At 39.5% G+C, this 21577-nt stretch overlaps 1 protein-coding gene across 5 annotated transcripts in view; it reads right to left on the bottom strand.

The window, feature by feature from the left end:
• Positions 1-21577, bottom strand: part of coil (coilin p80) — a 57402-nt gene that overhangs the window by 22754 nt on the left and 13071 nt on the right. Inside the window, exon 1 of one of the 5 annotated variants that reach the window (XM_049560209.1) lies at positions 6200-7631. The exons of 3 other annotated variants lie outside the window; for them this stretch is intronic. In XM_049560209.1, coding sequence (XP_049416166.1) covers positions 6200-6255 — 56 coding nt within the window. In that variant the 5' untranslated portion in view covers positions 6256-7631. Of the gene's footprint in view, positions 1-955; positions 2872-6199; positions 7632-21577 lie in introns of those variants that run through there. One more of the 5 variants, XM_049560204.1, reaches the window with a different exon arrangement.

Below are 21577 nucleotides of genomic sequence, written 5' to 3'. Positions count from 1 at the left end.
TTTTTTTTTTTAATTTTTACCCTCCCCGAGGAGTGAAATGCATTTATTTGAGCCTCCCTGAGTGACTGGCGGATAATGAATGACCCTCCCTACACCATGAATTAGTTATTAGATTTTAAAAACTAACCATTTGGTGACTGAAAATCAAAAGTTAAGAACTGCAGATGAAATCCTGGAGTTGAAAAAAGCCTGTTTTTTTCACTCTTGTCATAACTACTGGTAAGTTAGTGCAAAGAAGAACATGGCTTGCATGTTTTCTTTAAAAATCAGTTGTAAAATAAAATATGATACATGCCCCTCATCTAAGCCAAAATTAAAAAAAACATGAGCCTTGTGGTAAATGGCTGTGGAAAATTGAAAGCAGTAATGAACACCTCTTCACATTTACTAACTTTATGGCTTATTAACAGGTGAGAAAGTTATGACCCGTCATCATGAGAAATCATAATAAAAATGCAATGTTTAATTAAATGACTTGTTAAAAGTAAAGAAGAGTTTGAATGTTACATATAAATTATGTTTTAGTTTTTTGTAGTATATATATATTTATGACAGAATACATTTAGGCCCTATTTATCTAAAGTCAGTGGTTTTGGTGACTTGATTTTAAAGTTCAGATGTAATATTATGCCCTTTTTGGCTTTTATTTTGAAGGAATAAAATTTAACCAGAAATGTTGAGTTAAGCCTTTTTTTTTTTTTTAATTGATTTAAGGACATCAGTTACAAAGCATTCATTTTATGTTTTCAGTTCCATTTCATACCTATAACCATAGTACAATAGTACCTCCATGTGAACCTTAAATATATATTCAATTTTAAACCCAAATTTTCGTGCAGGAGAAAAGAAAAAAAAACGACAGTGCACAAAAGTTTAAACATAAAATACGCTCAAACATATCGATAGACTCTGGAAAACATTAACTAATAAAGAACTCCTGCATTTATCACATTACCTTTCGGAGTTAAGAAACATGTCATCGTAGTATTGTAAGGTTCTGTTGCTTTTTTTGTTTTCCATATTTCTTAGCGATTCCATATACAGGTTTACTTCAGCTAGGAAAACATTTATTTTGGGGAGTGTTTTAGCGAATTTGGCTTTATGGATGTGATATTTTCCTATTAACATAAACAGATTAGTGATATGGTTGACTATGCTGTTCTTTGTCTCGGCAGATGCTATGATGTCTTTAGCAGTGAAATTGACAGGATACCTACTCTTGGCAGAAATTACAGCAGCAATGTTTTCCCATAATTCTAGTGAGTATTGGCAAAAGTAAAAAAGATGAATAGTGGTTTCATTTTCAGTTCCACAGAAAGCACAGGTGTTATCAATACTGGCAAATTTTGAGATGATGCTATTGCAGGGATAGATGTTATGCAGTATTTTAAAGTGTATTTCTCTGATTTTGTTGGAGATACAGAATTGAAATGGTGTAGACCAAACTTTTTTCCAGTTGATTGGTTGTATTTGCGAGTTCCAAAATGCCTTTCCTCTTGGGGTTATTTTAAATTGGTTAGTTAATGAATTTCTTATTAGTTTGTTGGTGCACTTGGCATCGGTTAACTTGGCAGAAAGTAACGATAGTTCGGGTATTATTCTTGCACATGTCTGATATTTCAGATGAGATTCCATTAATGATTTCATTCCTGATGGGATTGCCTGGATAACCTCACAGTATTCTTTATTTTTAATTGGAATAGATGTCTCTTTTAAGAAAGCTTCATAGTTATACAGGTTACCATGGCTATCAAACAGATCGGACACAAAACTATCCCTCTTTCGAACCAATTTTTCTTGTACAGGCTTTTCCGTTTGATTGTTATGTTTTCGTTATTCCAGAAAATTTCTTTATGTGGAGAGAAATTGTGCACATAGCATAACCTCCATGCCAGTAGTGCTTGCTGGTGGAACTTAGATAGTTTGATAGGTAATTTAGTAACCTTATAGGTGCAACTCATTAGCAATTTTAACCCTCCGATTTGTGAAAATATGTTGTGTGAAATAAAGTTCCATAGTGATGTAGGATTTTCTAAATATTTTTTCAGCCACTTGACCTTAAAAGTGTAATTTAAGTCAAGAAAATTAATTAAATCCAGTCCTCTTTCTGATTTTTTTGTTTGAATAACTTCTTTTTTGAGTTGATGGTGTCCGTTTTTCCAAATGAATTTAACAAACATATTGTTGATCTCTTTACAATACAAATCATCGACACACAGAGAAATGGTAGGGTACACAAATCTTGATATTCCTTCAGCTTTCATGAGTAATACACGACCATAGACAGACAAATCTCTTTGCAACCACATGTTAAGAATTGATTTAGTTTTCTGTACCTTGGGTATAATATTTAGAAGTTGTCTATGAGTTGTGTTCTTAGTAATATGGATACCTAAATACTTCACGCCATCCTTAATTGGAACATTGCTGTAAGAAGAGTCATTCGTTTCGTATAAACACAAAATTTCACTCTTGGATATATTTAATGTTAGACCGGAGGCATCTGAAAACTCCTGAGTTACTTGGAGAGCTTTGTGCACTTGAGTTTTATCTTTCAAAAATAATACTGTGTCATCTGCCAGTTGGGTGATTTTAATTTCTCTATTAAATATGATTAACCCTTTTAGATTGTGATTATTGGAAACATTGAGAAACAACAGTTGAGCAACGATCAAAAAAAGGAACGCACTCAATGGACACCCTTGTCTGACACCTCTCAAGACAGGAAAGCTTTTGGAAACAATTGGAAATAATAAAATAGAACTTGTTATTCCTTTGTAAAGTGTACTCACATATTGGATAAATTTCTCTCCAAACCCAAAAATTTTCAGAGCCTCAAGTACAAAGGGATGTTCAACAGAATCGAAGGTCTTATAAAAGTCCAAAAACAGGAGTAGAGCATCAGATTCTATGTATTCATAATAATCAATTAGGTCAAGAACCAATCTAATGTTGGAGCTAATGTGTCTATTGGACATGAATCCATTTTGGTTTTCAGAGATGATTTCATCCAAATATTTTTTAACCCGATTTGAAAGTATCTTGGCTAAAATTTTATAATCTATATTCCATATGGAAACAGGTCTCCAGTTTTCAATACTGAAGTGATCTTTCCCTGGTTTTGGAATTAATGTTATAAGGCCTTGTTTCATTGTTGTTGTCATTTCGTTTCTATAGATGCATTCTTTCAGGACATGAAATAGCTGTTTTTTAATTATGTCCCAAAAACAAACATAAAAGTCAACAGTTAAACCATCATTCCCAGGTGATTTTCCTAGCTTCATTGATTTTATAACCTCATCTAATTCTATTTGTTGTAGTTCCTTATCACAGAGTTCTTTATACTCTTCTGAGATTTTGTTTGTTAATGGTTCGATATGATCCATGAATTGCTGACATTTTATAGAATTAAATTTTGATTCATATAGATTGTGGTAAAAGGCGGTAACGTAGTTGGAGATTTCCTTTGTGTTTGAAGTTCTATTACCTTCATTGTTCAAAGATATAATATTATTTCTTTTCCTGTTTCTTTTTTCTAAACTAAAGAAGTAGCTTGTATTCTTTTCGCCCTGTTCTAGCCATTTGGCTCTGGATCGTATAAAGGCCCCTTTTGCTAAGTCAATGTACATACTATCTAACTGTTCACTGCAGATTCTCAGGTTTTCTCTTTCTTCTTCTGTGAGGTTTTGTTTGGATAATAAATCCTGTATCTGATTCATTAGTTTGTTTTCCTTTTCTTCCTTCCCTCTTTTTAGCGTTTTGCTGCGTTTAATAGCTGCTTCTCTAACTTTATATTTAAAAAACTCCCATTTTTGAATACAATCCATTTCCTGATTGTCAAATATTTTTTTTGCTATATAGTTGACCTTCTCCTTAAACAGTGTATCCTGTAATAATGAGTTGTTGAGTTTCCAGTAGCCTATAGAGCCAGGTTTTTCTCTATTTCCTTTAAGTTTCAGAGTGATTAATTTATGATCAGATAGAGGAGCAAACTGATGACTGACTTCATCAACGTATTGAATATCTTGTGACGACATAAGCCAGAGATCGATTCTAGACTGTAGGGTTTGATTTGTGTTGGACCATGTGAAATCAATCTTATCTGCGTTCATGAACTGCCAGGCATCAGTGAGGGTTAGGCTCTGACAGAGGTAAGATGTGGGTTTGAATGAATGAGACACCGTTAATCTCGGGGGACACCTATCCATATTTTCATCTGAAACATCATTATAATCACCACCTATAACCACTATAGCATCGTTGTACTTATTTCTAAGTTCTGATATTTTAACGTTGAGATTTTGGAACATTTCTTTTGCCTGATTACATCTATTCGGGCCATAAACGTTACAAATGATAAATTTGACATTGTCAGCTTCTAAAGCAAGGATAATCCACCTGCCATCATTTGAGTGCTCAGAGTCTAAAACATTGCCATTAAATTTATTAAACAGGATTGCAACACCAGCTGAATGATTAGTACCATGTGAAAAGTAAATTGTTTCTCCCCATTGACTTTTCCAGAATTTTTTCATCTTCCCTCGATGAATGAGTTTCTTGTAAAAATAATATATTTGCATTTTGCCGTCTAATATACAGAAAAATTGCTTTTCTTTTAAGATTGTCCCGTATTCCTCTTACATTCATAGAGCAAAGGTTTAATGCATTAAACTTTGACATGGTAAGTAATTGATGTCCAACAAAAAGTGACCTGTACACGTAAATATAATTCTAACCAAAATAAATAATTCTCGAAAGAAAAATTAACAGGTAAAGTGTTTAAGAGTAAACCAACAAGTTGTGCTCCTTATATGCACTCAAGGCCATTTAATAGTCTTTAACTATAGGTACTGATCAAACTACTTCAAAGGCTAGAGCAAAGAAAATAATCCAGTACCTATCTCTTAAACTCAAAGTGCCCGGAACCTGGTTAAATTATACATTCCATTGAAAGTTTGTTTTTTTTTTTACATCTTTTTTAATATTGTTCTCATCTTTTCAGTCTGACTTCGTTACCGTTAATGAATGCCCTGGCTCCCACAAAGAACGCTTTCTGTCCTCTCTTCCTTGCCTCGTCAATCCGGGGCCAGAGCGCGATGCGAGTCTCTCTGTCCTTGGAGGTCAGGTCCTCACCAAAGTTCAGACCTCTGTCTTTGAGGAACTCTGAGTCTTTGCCGTTCCTCCAGACAGCGTCCCTCTCGGCTCTGGACAGGAATTTGATGATGACCGGCCGCGTCCTGCCGGCCTTCTTGGGGCCGACTCTGTGGCAGACGTCGACCAGCCGTCCGTCCTCCTGGGAGGCCACACGCCGGCAGATGTCTGTGACTATCTTCAGGATGTTCTCTCCCTCCTCCTCTCGCAGTCGGTAGAGCCGCAGGTTCTGTCTGCGTTGTTGTCTTTCCTGGTCATTCACTTTGTCCTCGAGAGTTTCAATTCTCGTTTCGTGTTCTGTGGTTTTCTTCTCTATTTTCTCCACTTTCTCAGTCGTGTCTTGCAGCTGTTGGAAAATGAACTCACTGTGTTTTGCCAGTTCTTCAATGCTGTTTTTGTTTTCAGACGCGACTTTTAACACGTTATCGATTCTCTCATTCACACCGTTGATTTTCTGATCCAAATGCTGCGTGATGAGTTTTACAATATTTTCTTGCATTTCTGCTAAAGATGGTTCCATCGGGTCTGTCTTGGTTCTTTTGGACTCAGGAGTAGAGTCGGTGGATGACGGGAGCGGGATGCGGTCAGCAGCAGACTCAGAGGCCGCGTGGTGAGCACCTGCAGCGGCCGCATAGGAGTGGAATTCAGCCACTACTTCAGGGGACACTCTGCTGGTTTGAGCGGTGCTGTGCCGGTTCTTCCTCTCTCGCTCCCTCTTAACAGCCATGGTGCTGTGATATTCCTGCAGACGCTGTCGAGTCCACCGTTGTGAGTTCAATAACAAAAATTTGAAAGAGTTCTCCAGTTTGTTGTGCAGTCCAAATCTTCGGTGAATTACCAGATTCAGTTATGGCACAATGTGGTCGAATGACTTACGAGTTCCGTGCAATAAAGAGCATTTTTACGCACGAGCGCGCCAAACACCTGTGGTAGCAGCCATCTTGGCCTCCAACCATAGACTGTATAAAATAATGGACGTAGTCGCCGTGACGTCCATGTTGAGTTAAGCCTGATTTATGGTCCTGCGGTGTACTTACGATGTACCTACGTCGTTTCTGTGACGCCGTCATGAACCCTTCGAACTTCTCCATCACTCCATTTCATCGCGGTGCAATTCACCTCCAGAGCAGTAGGAGGCTGCGTTCCTTTCCTGAATGGTTATCGTCATCTCTAGTTGATTCTTTGTTTAGCTTCTGGCTTTTCCGGTCACAGAGAAATGAACGCGGAGCACGGACAGACGGTTCCGTCTGTATCCGTATTGAACGTTAAGCATAAATGGGCCTTATACTGCAACATCTACATTGCAACAGAAGATGTTTAAAGATGGTGGGGATGGCGCAATCTGTAAGTACGGAATCGGAAATGCGTTGCTACCAAGCAAACCAATCACAGCCCTCTCGGTCTGCGATGGGTCTGCGTCACCTCGACGTGTAGTTACATTTTTGGGGAGGTGCACATCAGGCCCCTAACCCTAACCCTAACCCACTTTACAAGAAATCACTCATGTAATTAAACACCTCAAACTTAACAAATCTCCGGGAGGTGATGGGCTTTCTGCTGAATTCTATCAAACATTTGTTGAAGATTTAGCCCCTTTTCTACTTAAGGTATTTTTAGAAAGTGTGGAACAAGGAGCTCTACCTCCTACACTAATACAAGGCCTGATTACGTTGATTCCGAAACCTAAAAAAGACCACCTTCTTATTGATAACTGGCGACCTATCTCTTTACTCAATACTGACTATAAGATCTTTGCTTCTGTACTTGCCAAACGACTTAAAAATGTTTTGGATCCAATTATTGACGAGACACAATCAGGCTTTATGAGGAAGAGACATATCTCTAATAATATTCGTCTTGTTTTAGATTTGATTGATTACTCCTTTCTTTGCTCTGACGATAGCTTTATTTTCTTTCTAGATTTCTATAAAGCATTTGACACCGTGGAACATAATTTTATTTTTCAAACAACTAATCTATTTGGATTTGGTGATTTTTTCTTTAAAGCTGTTAAAACTTTGTACTCTAATGGTAACAGCTCCCTTAGACTAAAAAGCGGGACTTCCCCAAGATTCAATTTACAGCGGGGCATCCGACAGGGTTGTCCCGCATCCCCTTATCTATTTATTTTATGCACTCAACTACTTTCTACACACATCAAAAATAGCTCGCTAAAAGGAATCTTTATTGCAGACAGAGAAATTATAATTAGTCAGCTGGCTGATGATACCACATTATTCTTAAAAAATGCTTCTCAAGTTCCCATTGCTATCCATACATTAGGCTTGTTCTCTGCAGCCTCTGGACTCCGCTTAAACTTGAAGAAATGTGATTTGTTTCCTCTTAAGAACTGTGACGAGTCATTGGTTTACAACATATCTGTCAAAAACAAGGTCACTTACCTTGGAATCACCATTGTTAAAAGTCAGACAGACAGGTGCTCTGAAAATTTTGATCTGATAATTGATAAGACAAGGAAAAAGCTAAACCAATGGCTTCAAAGGGATTTATCCTTGAAAGGTCGAATACTGTTAACAAAAGCAGAAGGACTGTCGTCTTACTTATGCAGCTATTCCCCTGTCTGTTGATAAGCAAATTTGTAGTGCCATTGATAAGCTGTTATTTAATTTCATCTGGAAAAACAAGACGCATTATGTGAAAAAATCGGTTATTATGAACACTTATGATTCTGGTGGGTTAAATCTTCTTGACTTTACTACATTGAATAACACTTTTAAAATTAACTGGATAAAGCAGTTCTTACATAATCCTACATCCATTTGGAATTTTATACTCAAGTTTGTTTTCTCTACCATTGGTGACCTTGAGTATGTGTTATTATGTGACTATAAAATAGAAAGACTTCCTCTTATTTTATCAAACTTTCATAAACAAATGCTGTTGGCATGGTCGTTAATCTATAAACATAATTTCTCTCCACATAGATGTTTTATCTGGAACAATCAACATATCAAATACAAAAATAAATCTCTGTTCCTTAATTCATGGTTTGATAAGAACATAATTTTAGTCACCCAACTGCTCAACGATAATGGGAATTTGCTAAATTATACAGAATTTCTCATAAAATATGGTATTCCTGTTACCCCAAAAGACTTTGCAATTGTAATGGATGCTGTTCCTCTGGTATCCTAACTCTGTTAAGAGGTGCTGGAAATCCAGTTTGTCCTCCTTTAGACCCAATTTTAACGACAGTGGGGCATATGTGTTTCTCCGTTACACCTAAAAAAAGGAATTATCTTATTAGATCACTGTTTCAATCTGATAACACCTCTACCCCATATGTCATGCAATACTGGTCTAATATTGTTAATGATTTGAACTGGACCCAGATATGGAATCTCCCCTACAAATACTTAATTACAAATAAAGTGAGAGAAATATCCTACAAGATAATCCATAGATACTACCCTGCCAAACAGAATTTGTTAAAATTTAAGAAGGATTTATGTGTGAACTGTTCTTTCTGACTCTGAACCTGAAACTGTGTTTCACCTGTTTTGGCATTGTCACTTTACTGCCACCTTCTGGAAAGAAGTAATATGGTACATCTCATTGAAGCTTGTCCCAGATTTCTCTTTATTTTGTAAGAATATTTTTTTTGGAATCGATGATGTCAAGAGTATGAAACAGAATGAACTGTATATTATAAATTTGTTAATATTATTAGGAAAATATCACATACACAGAGCTAAATTTAGTCATTCCAAACCCTGTTTTGTGGTGTTCCAAAAGGAAATGGAACAGTACCTGCAAAGCATTTGTGACTCTAATAACAAGAAAGCGATGAGAACATATAATTTGTGCACCTTATTCTCTGTATTTATGTAATAGCCCACCCCCTGGCTACTGTACTGTATACTTGTTTCGATTGAAGACTCGTTAATAAAGAAAAAAAAAAAAAAAACATCAGGCCACGCCGGGGGCTACGGCGAGCCTTCTGCGTAGCCACGTACCCTACGATGTAGCGACGTCGCTGATTTAACGCAGGACCATAAATCAGGCTTTACCTTTGATTAGAGCAGAGCCCTTGAACAGAGAGTCTCGTCATCTCCGTTCACTGCAATGGACCAATAGGCTCATTCGAGATGAGCTGCGCCTAGCCAAGGCTATTCAAGAGAAGGCTGAGACACGGGCTGCGTTCCAAAAACAGTTTGAGTCGCCCTCGCTCACTTGCCCTCAGCACTTGCCCTCGGGGGAATCCCCACCGCCATCATAAGGGCTGTTCCATTTCTCTAAACAGCTGAAGTGAACTTGGTGAGATCGACCCTTGAGGGCTGAGTGATCGAGTCAACAACGATGGTCACTCCAGAGCTGTATATCACCCACAATGCATTGCAGTGGTGCACGAAAAATATGTCCATGCGGTGGCGATAATGAACCTCAAACACCGTTGGCTGCTGTCTATTTACCACCAAAGAAGAAGAAAATGAATTAAGGAGCCAGCACGGGTCGGTATTTAATTGTGCAATTAGACTGTCCGTGGCAGTTATGGCAGAACCCACCGTTTACAAGTGTAAGTATATAAGCTATTTGTCACAGACAAAAGAAAAGAAAGCAAAATACTTGTATCTAAATAGCATTTTATTCTTCTGATGTCACGTCGTTTGTTGTGCATTCTGTGTGATTAAGGGATTGTTTCCATATTGTTACAGGGTCTGATGAGGAGACGGAGCTCCTCATAAAGCTCAGAATGAGAAAGGAAGCTCTCTTTACTGGCAAAAGAAATGCCTCAAAGCTGGCCTGGGAGTGAGTTTGTTTGTAACTTACTGTGGCATTGCATATGAATGTATTTCTGTTACTTGCTTCTTTGTTGTGTGCTAATTTTAAAGGTTTTAATGTACCGTATTTTCCGGACCATAAGTCGCGGTTTTTTCCTAGTTTGGCTGACCATGCGACCTATATTCAAAAGCGACTATATATCAAAAATATAGCCTACGTTATGACCACAAGAGGGAAGGGAGGCTTTTATTTCTAAATCCCTCCTCATTCAGTAGCTCATCTTCCTCTTCCTCACGTTCTTGCTGCGCTGTCGGCCCGTCTTCGGTCTCTGCTCCGGTCCCGACCGGGCTCCGGACACTGAGGAGGAGGAGGAGGAGGAGGAGGATGGTGGTGGTAACAGACCTAATAATCAGGAAAAAACAATCTAAAACTAAAACTAATGTCAACTAAACTTAAAGTAGGTTAAATGTATTTAAACAACAAAACTGTCTACAAATTATAAGGTAAAGACAAATAAATAAATAAATAATGAATTGCCCAAATAACATTTGATACAAAACTAATAATTCTGATAATTACCAGGTACCGACGTATTGCCATCAAGCGCAGAATACGTCTCCGTCTTAATGACATGAGTCTCCGTATATTTTGTGTGATTTGGAATAGGCAGTATAGCGCTACTCCAACAACATGTGGTTGATCCATGATTGTCTGGCCTGTGAGTGAACGAGGGCAGGTGTGTTCCATTTACCTCTTTCACTCCCCCTCCGCCCACTTTCCCTCCGCCCTCCAAGTGGCCTCCGTGTGACGTCATAGCAAGGGCTGAGGGCAAGTGAGCGAGGGCAACTCAAACTGTTTTTGGAACGCAGCCACGGGGTCAAACATGGGGGGATTGCACATGCGCAGTAAAATCTGGTCTGCACTTCCTCAAAGGCTCAGTAGATGGCGTTAGACCGTGGAATAAGGGGGATGTGCATGCATGTCATTTTTCACAGCTTATTATTGGACTGTCACTGGTGGCCTGCATTGTGGGTGAGAATGACAGAGATGCAATTCCGACAATTTCAGGCAGCCGCCGTCCAAAAGTCCAAGCAGACCGCACCAAGCGCACTCCTTGATTGCCTGAACGGATCCTGCGCTTTTTATCTAGCACCCCTGTTGTCACCCTCCAGCAACGCAGCTCGGGTTACCCTGCGCATGTGCACTCCCCCCATGTTTGACCCCGTGTCTCAGCCTTCTCTTGAATAGCCTTGCACCCAGCCTGGAAGGTGCCTGGAAGGTAGACAAGAGCAGGCAGCTGCAGCAAGTATGCGATTACAAGATAGAGAAACTCCCCCTAATCCCAAGAAATTTTCACAAGCAAATGCTTTTGGCATGGTCATTAATTTATAAAAATAACTTCTTCCCACATAAATGTTTCATTTGGAATAATCAGCACATCGGATAGGCTATAAAATAAATCCCATAACTATTATTCTGAGTTCCTCCAAACATTTGGTGTCCATGTTACCCCAAAAGAGATTGCCATTGTAATGGATGCTATTCCCTCTGGTATCCTAACTCTGCCAAGAGGGGCTGACAAGCTGGTCTGTTTGCCATCTCTGGACCCCACATTAACTTCAGCGGGTCACAAATGCTTCTCTGTCACACCCATAAACAATAAATGTAATATTAGATCATAATTTTTAGACGGACATCATCACTTCCCCCTCTGCTGTTCAATACTGGACTGGTCTTGTGGGTGACCTGAACTGGACCAGTGTTTGGAACCTCCCATACAGATACCTTCTAACAAACAAAGTGAGGGAGGTGTCTTGTAAATTAATTCATAGATACTACCCTGCCAAGCATTTTATGTTAAGCATATCTGACTCCAAAAACAAGAAAGCTGTGAAAACTTTTTCTTTGTTCTCATCATTTGATATCTTTATTTGATTGTTTATATGTATTAATAACTTTGCTGTTGTTATCTTCAGTAAAGATGAATTTAAAAAAAAAAAAAAAAAAAAAAGGCGGCTGCAGCAGGAGACAGTGACAAAGCCGCAGTCAAGTCGGACAGTTTCCCAACAGTTTCCAGCAGCCTTTAGTCTGTATAGGAAGGCACAGACACACTGTATACCAACGACTACACCTCAGGGAACCCTTCTGTGAAACCTGTGAAATTTGCGGACGACACCACGGTCATTGGTCTAATACGGGACTGTGATGAGTTTGCATACAGACAGGAGGTGGAACAGCTGGTCCTATGGTCCACTCAAGACTGTGGAGATGACAGTGGACTTCAGGAGAAGCCCCCCAACACTGCCCCGCCTCACCATCCTCAACAGCACAGTGTCTACTGTGGACACCTTCAGGTTTCTTGGTACCACACAATCTCTCGGAACCTTAAGTGGACCTCCCACATAGACACTGTCCAGAAAAAGGTCCAGCAGGGGCTGTACTTCCTGTGACAGCTCCGGAAGCTCCACCTGCCTCAGGAACCGCTGATCATGTTCTACACAGCCATAATCCAGTCCTGTTCTCTGCACATCCATCACCGTCTGGTTTGGATCTGCCACCAAAGTGGACAGGAACAGACTGAAAAGGACAATTAGGTGTGCAGAGAGGATTATTAGGACTGATCTTCCCTCCATCGAGGACCTGTACAGGTCAAGGGTCAGGAAACATCTCTGCTGACTCCTCACACCCCAGACACAATCTGTTTAAACTCCTTCCCTCCAGTAGGCACTACAGAGCACTGTTCGCCAAAACCACCCGTCACAAAGACAGTTTCTTCCCCCAGTCTGTCGTTTGATGATCTCCTAACAGTCACAGAGTGGCAGGTCAAACAACACTGCGTCCTTGTATACTGTATATATTTTTTTATTTTTTTTATTTTTAAAATATTTTTAAATATTTTATGTATAGTTGTATATTTTTTGTATATTGTATATTCCGTATATTCCACTTCTTGCTTAAATTTGTGTACTCATGTCATTTCTGGTGCATTGAGAGCAAGTCTACCGGAGTCAAATTCCTTGTATGTGCTCACGTACTTGGCGAATAAAGCTGATTCTGATACGTTGATTTATTAAAATGTTATCAGACCCCCTATATCAGTTTTTTTTCAGTCTCCAGTTGTTTTAGTTACAATAGATTGATTTATTAAAATGCTTTACAGGTAATTTATGTTCATGGTTCAACCTCCATTTTACATTAATTTTCATGTAAATCAGCATCATATCAGTTTGACCTGTTCCCTCAACTACACAGGCTAAATAAACTGTGTCTGACTATAAGGTTCATATTCTATACAAGACAACAGCTTTCATTAAAGATCAGTTAGATCAGGGCTTCACATCTGTACAGATGCTATTATAAGTATCCTCACATCCCACTGACCACAAGTCTTTGTGATGTTAAATACTTAAATAACAAACACTCTCATGTTAATATACAGTAGACTCTGTATAGTTAAATGTATTTAGTCTCTGACAATTAAACTTCACCATCAGTCACACGTTTTCTGTTCACAGAATAAACCTTCAAATCAGACAAATAAAATCAAAATATTTGAAATTCAACAAATATCTAAACCGACAGATGTTGTACAGAACAGATAATAAGACAATACACAATAAGACAGAAAGAGAGAGACAGAGAAAGAGACAGAGAGAGATGCAGGACAGATGGTAATGACAGTAGCTTACAACAACATTAATGAAAGTAATAATATTAATTAATATTAATATTAATAGGCTAATTAATATTACCAACAAGCTATTAAACATTATTCCACTCACATGACATGCAGGACAATTAATGATGGGCAAATGTGTGTGTGTGTGTGTGTGTGTGTGTGTGTGTGTGTGTGTGTGTGTGTGTGTGTGTGTGTGTGCCTGGTGTTCAACACGTGTGGTTCTGGACATGAGCAGCTGTACATTTAACAGCCACACATCACCGACAGTCTGCTGAACAGCGCAACAGGTTGTGAATGAAATAAACTTAATTACAACATGACAGTCTTGCACAAAATATCATTAACATTACTCTTTGTAGTCACGTAAGCATGTGAATTACAGTGTTTCATTGCAAAGAATGCGTGTAACGGGTACACTTGTTTCTCCGCCATCTCGTTCAAATTAGCCAGATGTAGGGGGCGGGTATTTATACGTCATGGCGTTCAGCTGAAAAACTCTTCCGGATAGGAAGCTCTCGACCATCCTAGCTCGTAGCTGCTTAAAGCTTGCTGCTAGCTCCTAGTGCTAGCTCCTCGCTGCACAAATAAGAGACTTGGGATGGCCTAGAAGATGGTGGCCCTGGTAACCTCCACGGGTGAGGTGGGTTGTAGGGCGATGGCGGATAGAACACGCACGTGAAGTTCTGTTTGTTTGGTCCCAGACTTTAAGTAAACTCTGTCCTCGATATTGAAGTGCACCTGAGACAACCGACTTACACAGCGACAACTTACCAACATTCCTAAAGAAAGGAGAAAAGCCAGCAAAGACCATGTCGGCCAACAAAGACTTACCTGGACCCAGTCTAGCCACCGCTGGTAAGGCCAAAGCTAATGCTAAGCCCAGTATGAATGCCAAGCTGTCGTTCCACAACTATGCTGCATGTGTTGCATCTGGCTCAGATACAACCAGCGCCAGCAGCTCGGGTACAAGACGAACACTGACCATCTCTCCACCTACTCTTCCACTGTCCAAGAAGCCAGCATTAGAAACCGAGCCATCCCTGGCCGACGTCCTTGCCGCTATAAAGAGCGTGGACAACAAGGTGGAGGTTTTTGGTCAACAATTGAAGACAAACTCTGAAATGCTTACCCGTATTGTAAAGCAGGTGGATTTGAACTCGGTGAACATCACTAAGTGCAATTCAAAGGTGGAGGTGTTGGAAAAAGAACACTCAGATCTGAAGGAAGAAAATGCAGAGTTAAAAGAGAGACTACTTGAGACAGAAAGGTACAAACGACGCTGGAATCTAAGACTCCTGGGCCTTAAGGAACAAGAGGGGGAAAACCTCAGAGAGAAAGTTGAAGAGCTTCTCCTCGAATTGTTTCCTAAATGGGATGAACAGATTGAGGATGTGGTAGACTCCGTGCATCGCGTCGGGAGGAGAGAGAAGGGACGGAGCCACCAGATCATCATGCAGTTTGCCAGAAGACGCCACAGAGATGAGGTCTGGAAAACAACTAAGGACTCTTCCGTCTGCAGAGACCGAGGGCTCCGCTTCATGCAGGATTACATCAAGGAGGATCGGCAGGCAAGAGAACAACTGTGGCCTCAAGTCAAACAAGCCAGGTCGTTGGGTAAGGTGGCGTTTTACAGAGGCCACATAGCAATTATAGATGGACAAATAGTTATGGCCTAGAGCCAGTCTCTCTCAGTTTCTGAGAGAAATTTGTTATAACTTCATTTGATTAAAACGTCACTTTAAGTTATTCCTTGGCGCTGAGAAAGGCGACCTAACTTTATTAACTTTATTGGTTTTGATCCAGTTATCACCCTAACAGTACTATATTAAGGCATTATATTGAGAGGAAATATGGGGGAGAAAAGCTGACTTGGGGCTCCCACAAAGAAACTATTTAATTTGATTTTGAGGATAATGACTAAGAGGCATTTAGGGACCTGTTTTGTTTACTTTTACCAAAGTTTTCAGGTAGAAAGTTTTTCTTTGGGTGTGTGTAATTTTATTTTGTTGTGTTAATGTTTTCGGTTAATTTAGATTTGTATGTTATGTCACTTAATGTAAGGGGTTTAAGAGATAGCATTAAACGAAATGCAATTTTCCTTTTCTGCAAAAGTAAAAGGACACATTGTGCTCTGCTACAAGAGACTCACTCCAATGACGGTGATGAAAAGCTCTGGTCCAACCAGTGGGGTGATAAGGTACTATTTTGCCATGGAACTAACCGTTCCGCTGGTACTGCAATTTTGTTGAACAACTTCCCCGGGAAAGTAGTTACTTCCAAGAAAGATATTAATGGACACTGGATCCTATGTGTTATGTCACTTGAGCACTCTTTTTTAATCCTGGGTAATATCTACGGATATAATAACATAAATCAGAACAAGGAGCTTTTGTCTGAAATCGACAATATTATCAAAGAGTTTAAAATTAGATATCCGACCAGTAATGTCATATTGGGAGGTGACTTTAATATGGTGTACAATGAGTGGCTAGATCGTTCACCCATGAAGTTTTATAACCATCAATACAACTCTCATTTAAGTAACTTTTGTAATAGTCTTAATCTGATTGATCCATGGCATACTATACACCCTGATTTAAAGCAGTTTTCCTGGTTAAAACCAGACGGCTCCAGTAGATCTAGAATAGATTTTTGGCTTATTTCCGATTGGTTATTAGAACAGACTGCTGACTGTCTTATCTCTGCTGCTCCCTTATCTGACCACTGTTTTATTAGTTTAACTCTGAAGCCTATTAATGCTGTCAAACGAAACAAAGGTTATTGGAAGTTCAATGCTAGCTTGTTACACTCTGAGGCCTACTGTCAAGGGGTTAAAGACATTATTAATGAAATCACGGATGATGCTAGCTTTTCTTCTCATTCGTCTAGGTGGGAATTCCTAAAATTCAGAATCAGAAACTTTTCCAGGTCATTTAGTAAACAACTAAAACAATCCTTCCAACGAGAAGAAGCCAACTTGGTTAGGGAAATAAGTTTGTGTTGCAGCAAACCCACTACCTCTGATACAGATAAAGGGAAATTACTCACTCTACAAACTAAACTGGATGAGTTATATATACATAAAGCAAAAGGGGCTTATATCAGATCTAGAGCCAAATGGATTGAGGACGGAGAGAGAAATTCTTCTTATTTCTGTAGACTAGAAAAGACCCGTCAGGTGAAAAATAATATAGGGACTTTACTGATTGATAATAAGGAATGCTCTGACCCAGAGGCAATAGCTAAAGAAATCTATTCCTTCTATAACAATTTATATTCTTCTAGTTTCTCACTGAATGCCGCAGAAACCTTCTTTGATAAAATTAAAGGACATATCCCACAAATAAGTAAGGGGTTCAGAGACAGCTGTGAGACAGAGATTTCACATCAGGAACTGGACAAAGCATTGCAGTGTCTGAACCCTGACCGCTCCCCAGGCCCTGATGGTCTCACAACCAATTTTTATAAACATTTCTGGGATCACATCAAAACGCTTTTATTTGAAACTCTCCAAGAAACTATAAAAAAAATCATTATTGCCACCAACTATGAGACAAGGTGTGATTGTTCTTATTCCAAAAGCAGGCAAAGACCTCAAATTACTTGATAACTGGCGACCAATAACACTCCTCAATAATGATTACAAAATACTAACACACATTTTCTCTAATCGTCTCAAAGAAGGACTCTCTCAAATAATAAGTGACACCCAATCAGGATTCATGAAAGGTAGATCAATACATAACAACATTCGACTAGTCCTTGATTTAGTTGAATATAACGATTATATTAGTGATGACGGCTTCATCCTGTTTCTTGACTTCTATAAGGCATTTGACATGGTTGAGCATCCCTTTATTTTCAAATCATTAGAGCTCTGCGGTTTTGGAGAGAATTTCAGGAAGACAATTAAATGTTTTTATCACGATACGACCAGTTCAGTCTCCCTATTAGGAGGGACCTCTCCTCGATTCACAATCAACAGAGGCATAAAACAAGGCTGCCCCATCTCACCATCGCTGTTTCTAATTGCAGCAGAGATGCTCTCGATTTTGGTCAAAAATTCTGAGATTGAGAAATTAAGTGTCTTTTATAGTGATATAGTAGTAAGTCAGCTGGCAGATGATACAACTTTATTTTTAAAAAATGTTGAGCAGGTCCCAAAGGCCATTGAGACCATTGATTTTTTTTCTAGAGCATCTGGCCTAAAACTGAATTTGGAAAAGTGTGAGCTGTTAGCTATTCATGACTGCCACCTTGTGGCAGCATATGGTATCCCTATTAAGTCTAATGTTAAATACCTGGGTGTGCACATCTCAAAAGATAAAAAGATGAGTGAATCCCTGAATATCTGGAATAAAATGCATGAATGTAAATCAAGGTTAGACAGGTGGCTGAATAGAGATCTCTCTCTCTTTGGTCGCATTTACATAACTAAGATGGAAAGTCTCGCAAGATGCATCTATCCAGCTTATTCTCTCTCCATATCTAACAAAGCAATTAAAACTATCAACAAGATAAATTTTGATTATATTTGGAAAAGGAAACCCCATTATTTAAGGAGAGCAACTCTGGTCAAAGACTATGAAGATGGTGGGCTGCAGGCCATTGATTTTGACTGTATTAATGGAACGTTAAAGATTAAGTGGTTAAGATCCTTTTTGGCAAATAATAACAGCTTCTGGTATTCTGTTTCTAGAGAAGTGTTCAAAATGATGGGCGGAATTGACTTTATACTACGCTGTGATTTCTCAGTGACAAAACTTCCAGTTAAACTGTCCTTGTTTCACTCACAGACACTCCTGTATTGGAAGATGCTGTACAAGCATAATTTTACACCCCATGATGTTCCCATCTGGAACTGTAGATTCATCCTTTCCAAAAACAGATCTTTATGTTTCAGTGAGTGGATGGAGAGGAATATATGGTCAGTTACTCATCTATTAGATGAAACTGGCAGAGTCCTACCCTTTGATGAATTCTGTCTTAAGTTCAATTTTCAGTGTAACCGTAATCAATATGACAAAGTCATTAAAAGTATCCCAGCAGCTTTTCTTCAGATGGTTAAAAATACAGTTCCCTATATGGCTGCCCCTGCTCAACTCCCCTCTTTGACTTTTGATGGACGGGATCTATCAAGTGGGACTCTGCCAAATAAAGTAATCCGTGGTCTCTTTACATACACCTTATATCCTTCACAGTCTAGCCGGAATTTTGGCTCTCACGTTTTCTGTCAATCTGCCTTAAAAAAATTGCGTACCAACTTCTTAAAAATACCTCTATCTCCTAAAGCCAAAGAACTTCATTTCAAAGTATTTAATGATATATACCCCTCAAGCAATCTTCTCAGTCAAAGATTTAACATAGATAACAAAAACTATTCTGTGATGAGCACATAGAGACCACGGATCACTTATTCTTCTCCTGCACATTCAGTAACACCTTTTGGAATGAAATGTATGTTTGGCTGGAGCCCAAAGTTTCCTCTCTCTCTTACTTCACCAATAGAGATATCACATTTGGAATTTTAAGGGAGGATAAGAACTCAGAACTCTTATTGAACACTTTACTTATTTTGGGGAAAGCTTTTATCCATAAGTGCAGATGCATCCAAACACGACCACTGCTGATGGTCTTCAAAAGAGAGCTAACTGTGTATTATAAATCGCTGAAGTTTATGAGAAAGAAAGGGAAAAAACTCTGGAACATTATTGATAACTTAAAATTGCTTGAAGTGACCCCCTAAGTTCTGTCCTTACATATGTCTTCTTTTGTTTGTTTTTTTCTGTCTGTTTTTTTTTTGTTTTTTTTTTCCCTCCTTTTTTATTTATGTATTTACTCAATTTTTGGTTTGCATGTCAGTTTGTCTCATCCATGCTTGATTACACCATCCTAGGAGTGCTATCCTTCGCAAAAGTTTATTTATTGGTGTTGCTGCTGTTATTGTGTGTGTATCCATTCAAATGCCCTGTTTCATGCTGTGCCCTACCTGCTGTTTGTTGTTGTATATATTGTAAATAAATTTGTATTACGTAAAAAAAAAAAAAAAAAATTAAAAAAAAAAAAAAAAAGAAGATGGTGGCCCTCGAACGACGTCCGGTTCAAGTGAGGAGCTAGCAGTAGCACTATAAAAATAAGAGACTTGGGACGGACCCTATATATGCATTCTTGTGTGGACTTGTGTTCTTGTGGACTTGTGAACGTCATCAGTCACAGCCCAAGTACCGTTCCAATTCAAAGTTCACATCTAGCCAAGTTCAGTCCAAATTCCGTGTTCCTGTCAACGGTGGAGGTCACGTGTTTCCTGTCACCCATGGAGGTCACGTGTTTCCTGTCACCCGTGGAGGTTGGAGGTCTGCAGCCAGGTCCCTCTCCCAAATTCCCGGATGTGTTCTCGCCACACCCATTTCACCGGGGATGCATCGGAGCAGACTTGTGTGGACTTCAGACAGCCAGGTATCCCAGGATGCATTTCGCAACAATCATCGGAAAATGACAAGTGAGGGAAAGGCGCACAATTATAAGCCATAATTACCGATATGTTACTGTTGTTTTGTCACAGAACGTAGTGTTTTCATGCATAGTTTAAACGTCAGACCCATGGTCGATGTTTTAATATTGAGCCCAGTTGAATGTGAGGTCCGCTAGATGACAGCGGTGTCAGCCCTCAAGTGTTTATGAGCACTGACACCGCTGTCATCTAGCGGTGTCAGTGCTCATAGATAATAAACGTGTGTATGAGCGCTCAGGCTGCCCCAGAGAGCAGCCTGAGTAATAAATTCTTTTATTACACGGCTCTGTTAAATGCTGTATTCTGATTGGTCAGTAGCGGCATTCTGCGGTCTGATATTACTGTGTAATGACCGCTGCTAGTAGCAACGGTCATTACACACAGTTGCTATGTAGCCCAGCGTTGCTAGGGATGCTGCCCTGCAACACTGCAGCTGTCAAACAACTTCCGAGGGAAAAAAACAAACAGAAGTGGCTGATTTTAACGGATGCCGCTAAAGAAAAGGAATACATACGGACTTTCTCTGCCAAAAACAAAAGAAGACGGATTTGAATACACACTCGGCAGTCATGCTTAATGACATTTTACGCGAGTTTTATGCCTCGGTTCAGTCCACTAAGCCTGGGTGAGTACAAAACTTTCACCAAAAGTTGTCGAATCCGGTCGGTTTTAATGCACTTCGCAGAGGCAGACAACATTATTTATTTAACTGATAATTAGCCGTGTAATAAGCGGGATAATGTATAATGAGCCGGTGAATACTGGGAAAATAACTCCCGACAGGGGAGGAAGATAATGTATCATTTTATACTACAGGTGAAAAATAAGGTCAGTTACACAAGGTTTAGGAAGCAACTGGTTAAATATCAGATTTGGCAGCAAAAAGGTCCCATAAAAGGTGTTTTGATAATTTGAGTAGCTTGTGCGTAAATCAAGCCTTGGGAGGTCAAATGAGGGAGAACGTTCTGGGTTAAGGTGACCTGACCGGTGTAACAGATGTGCCAATTTTGGCAATAGGAATGGTTGTTTTTGCCAGTTCTGAGAGAGACAAAGAAGACAGGAAATATTGATGCACGAAGTGCAGCTTTAGGAACAAACAAAGGAAATCAGGAAAGCTTTAGATTCCTAGGGAATATGATCCAAGTGTGTTCATACACACACACACACACACGTACATGAACGATCAGACGCCCATTATAAAAGCATCTGAAGAGTGACTGTTCAGGACTGTTTTCGCTGTGTTGCTGTATCTAATGGTGTACTGTTGTAGGCCTACCTACAACCTGTGTACCAAGTTCTGCAATAAAGTGATCCCGTTGGCTGTAACCTTTTCTCCGTGGTTCTCCGAGTCTCGTCATTTCAGTATTTGCTGAATTTGAGCATTTTCCTTACACCCACGGTCCAACCGGTCGTCCCCCGCCGCTGCGGCTGCCTCGCGTCGCTGCTCCCGAGCGTGGCTTCGGAATCCTACCGGTAAAAGAGACTGGGCAGTG

The sequence above is a fragment of the Epinephelus fuscoguttatus genome, linkage group LG19 (genome assembly GCF_011397635.1).
Source record: "Epinephelus fuscoguttatus linkage group LG19, E.fuscoguttatus.final_Chr_v1".
In the NCBI taxonomy this organism is placed as follows: Eukaryota; Metazoa; Chordata; class Actinopteri; order Perciformes; family Serranidae; genus Epinephelus; species Epinephelus fuscoguttatus.
Note: the sequence above shows the minus strand (reverse complement) of the source record. Positions and strands in the feature narration are given on the sequence as shown.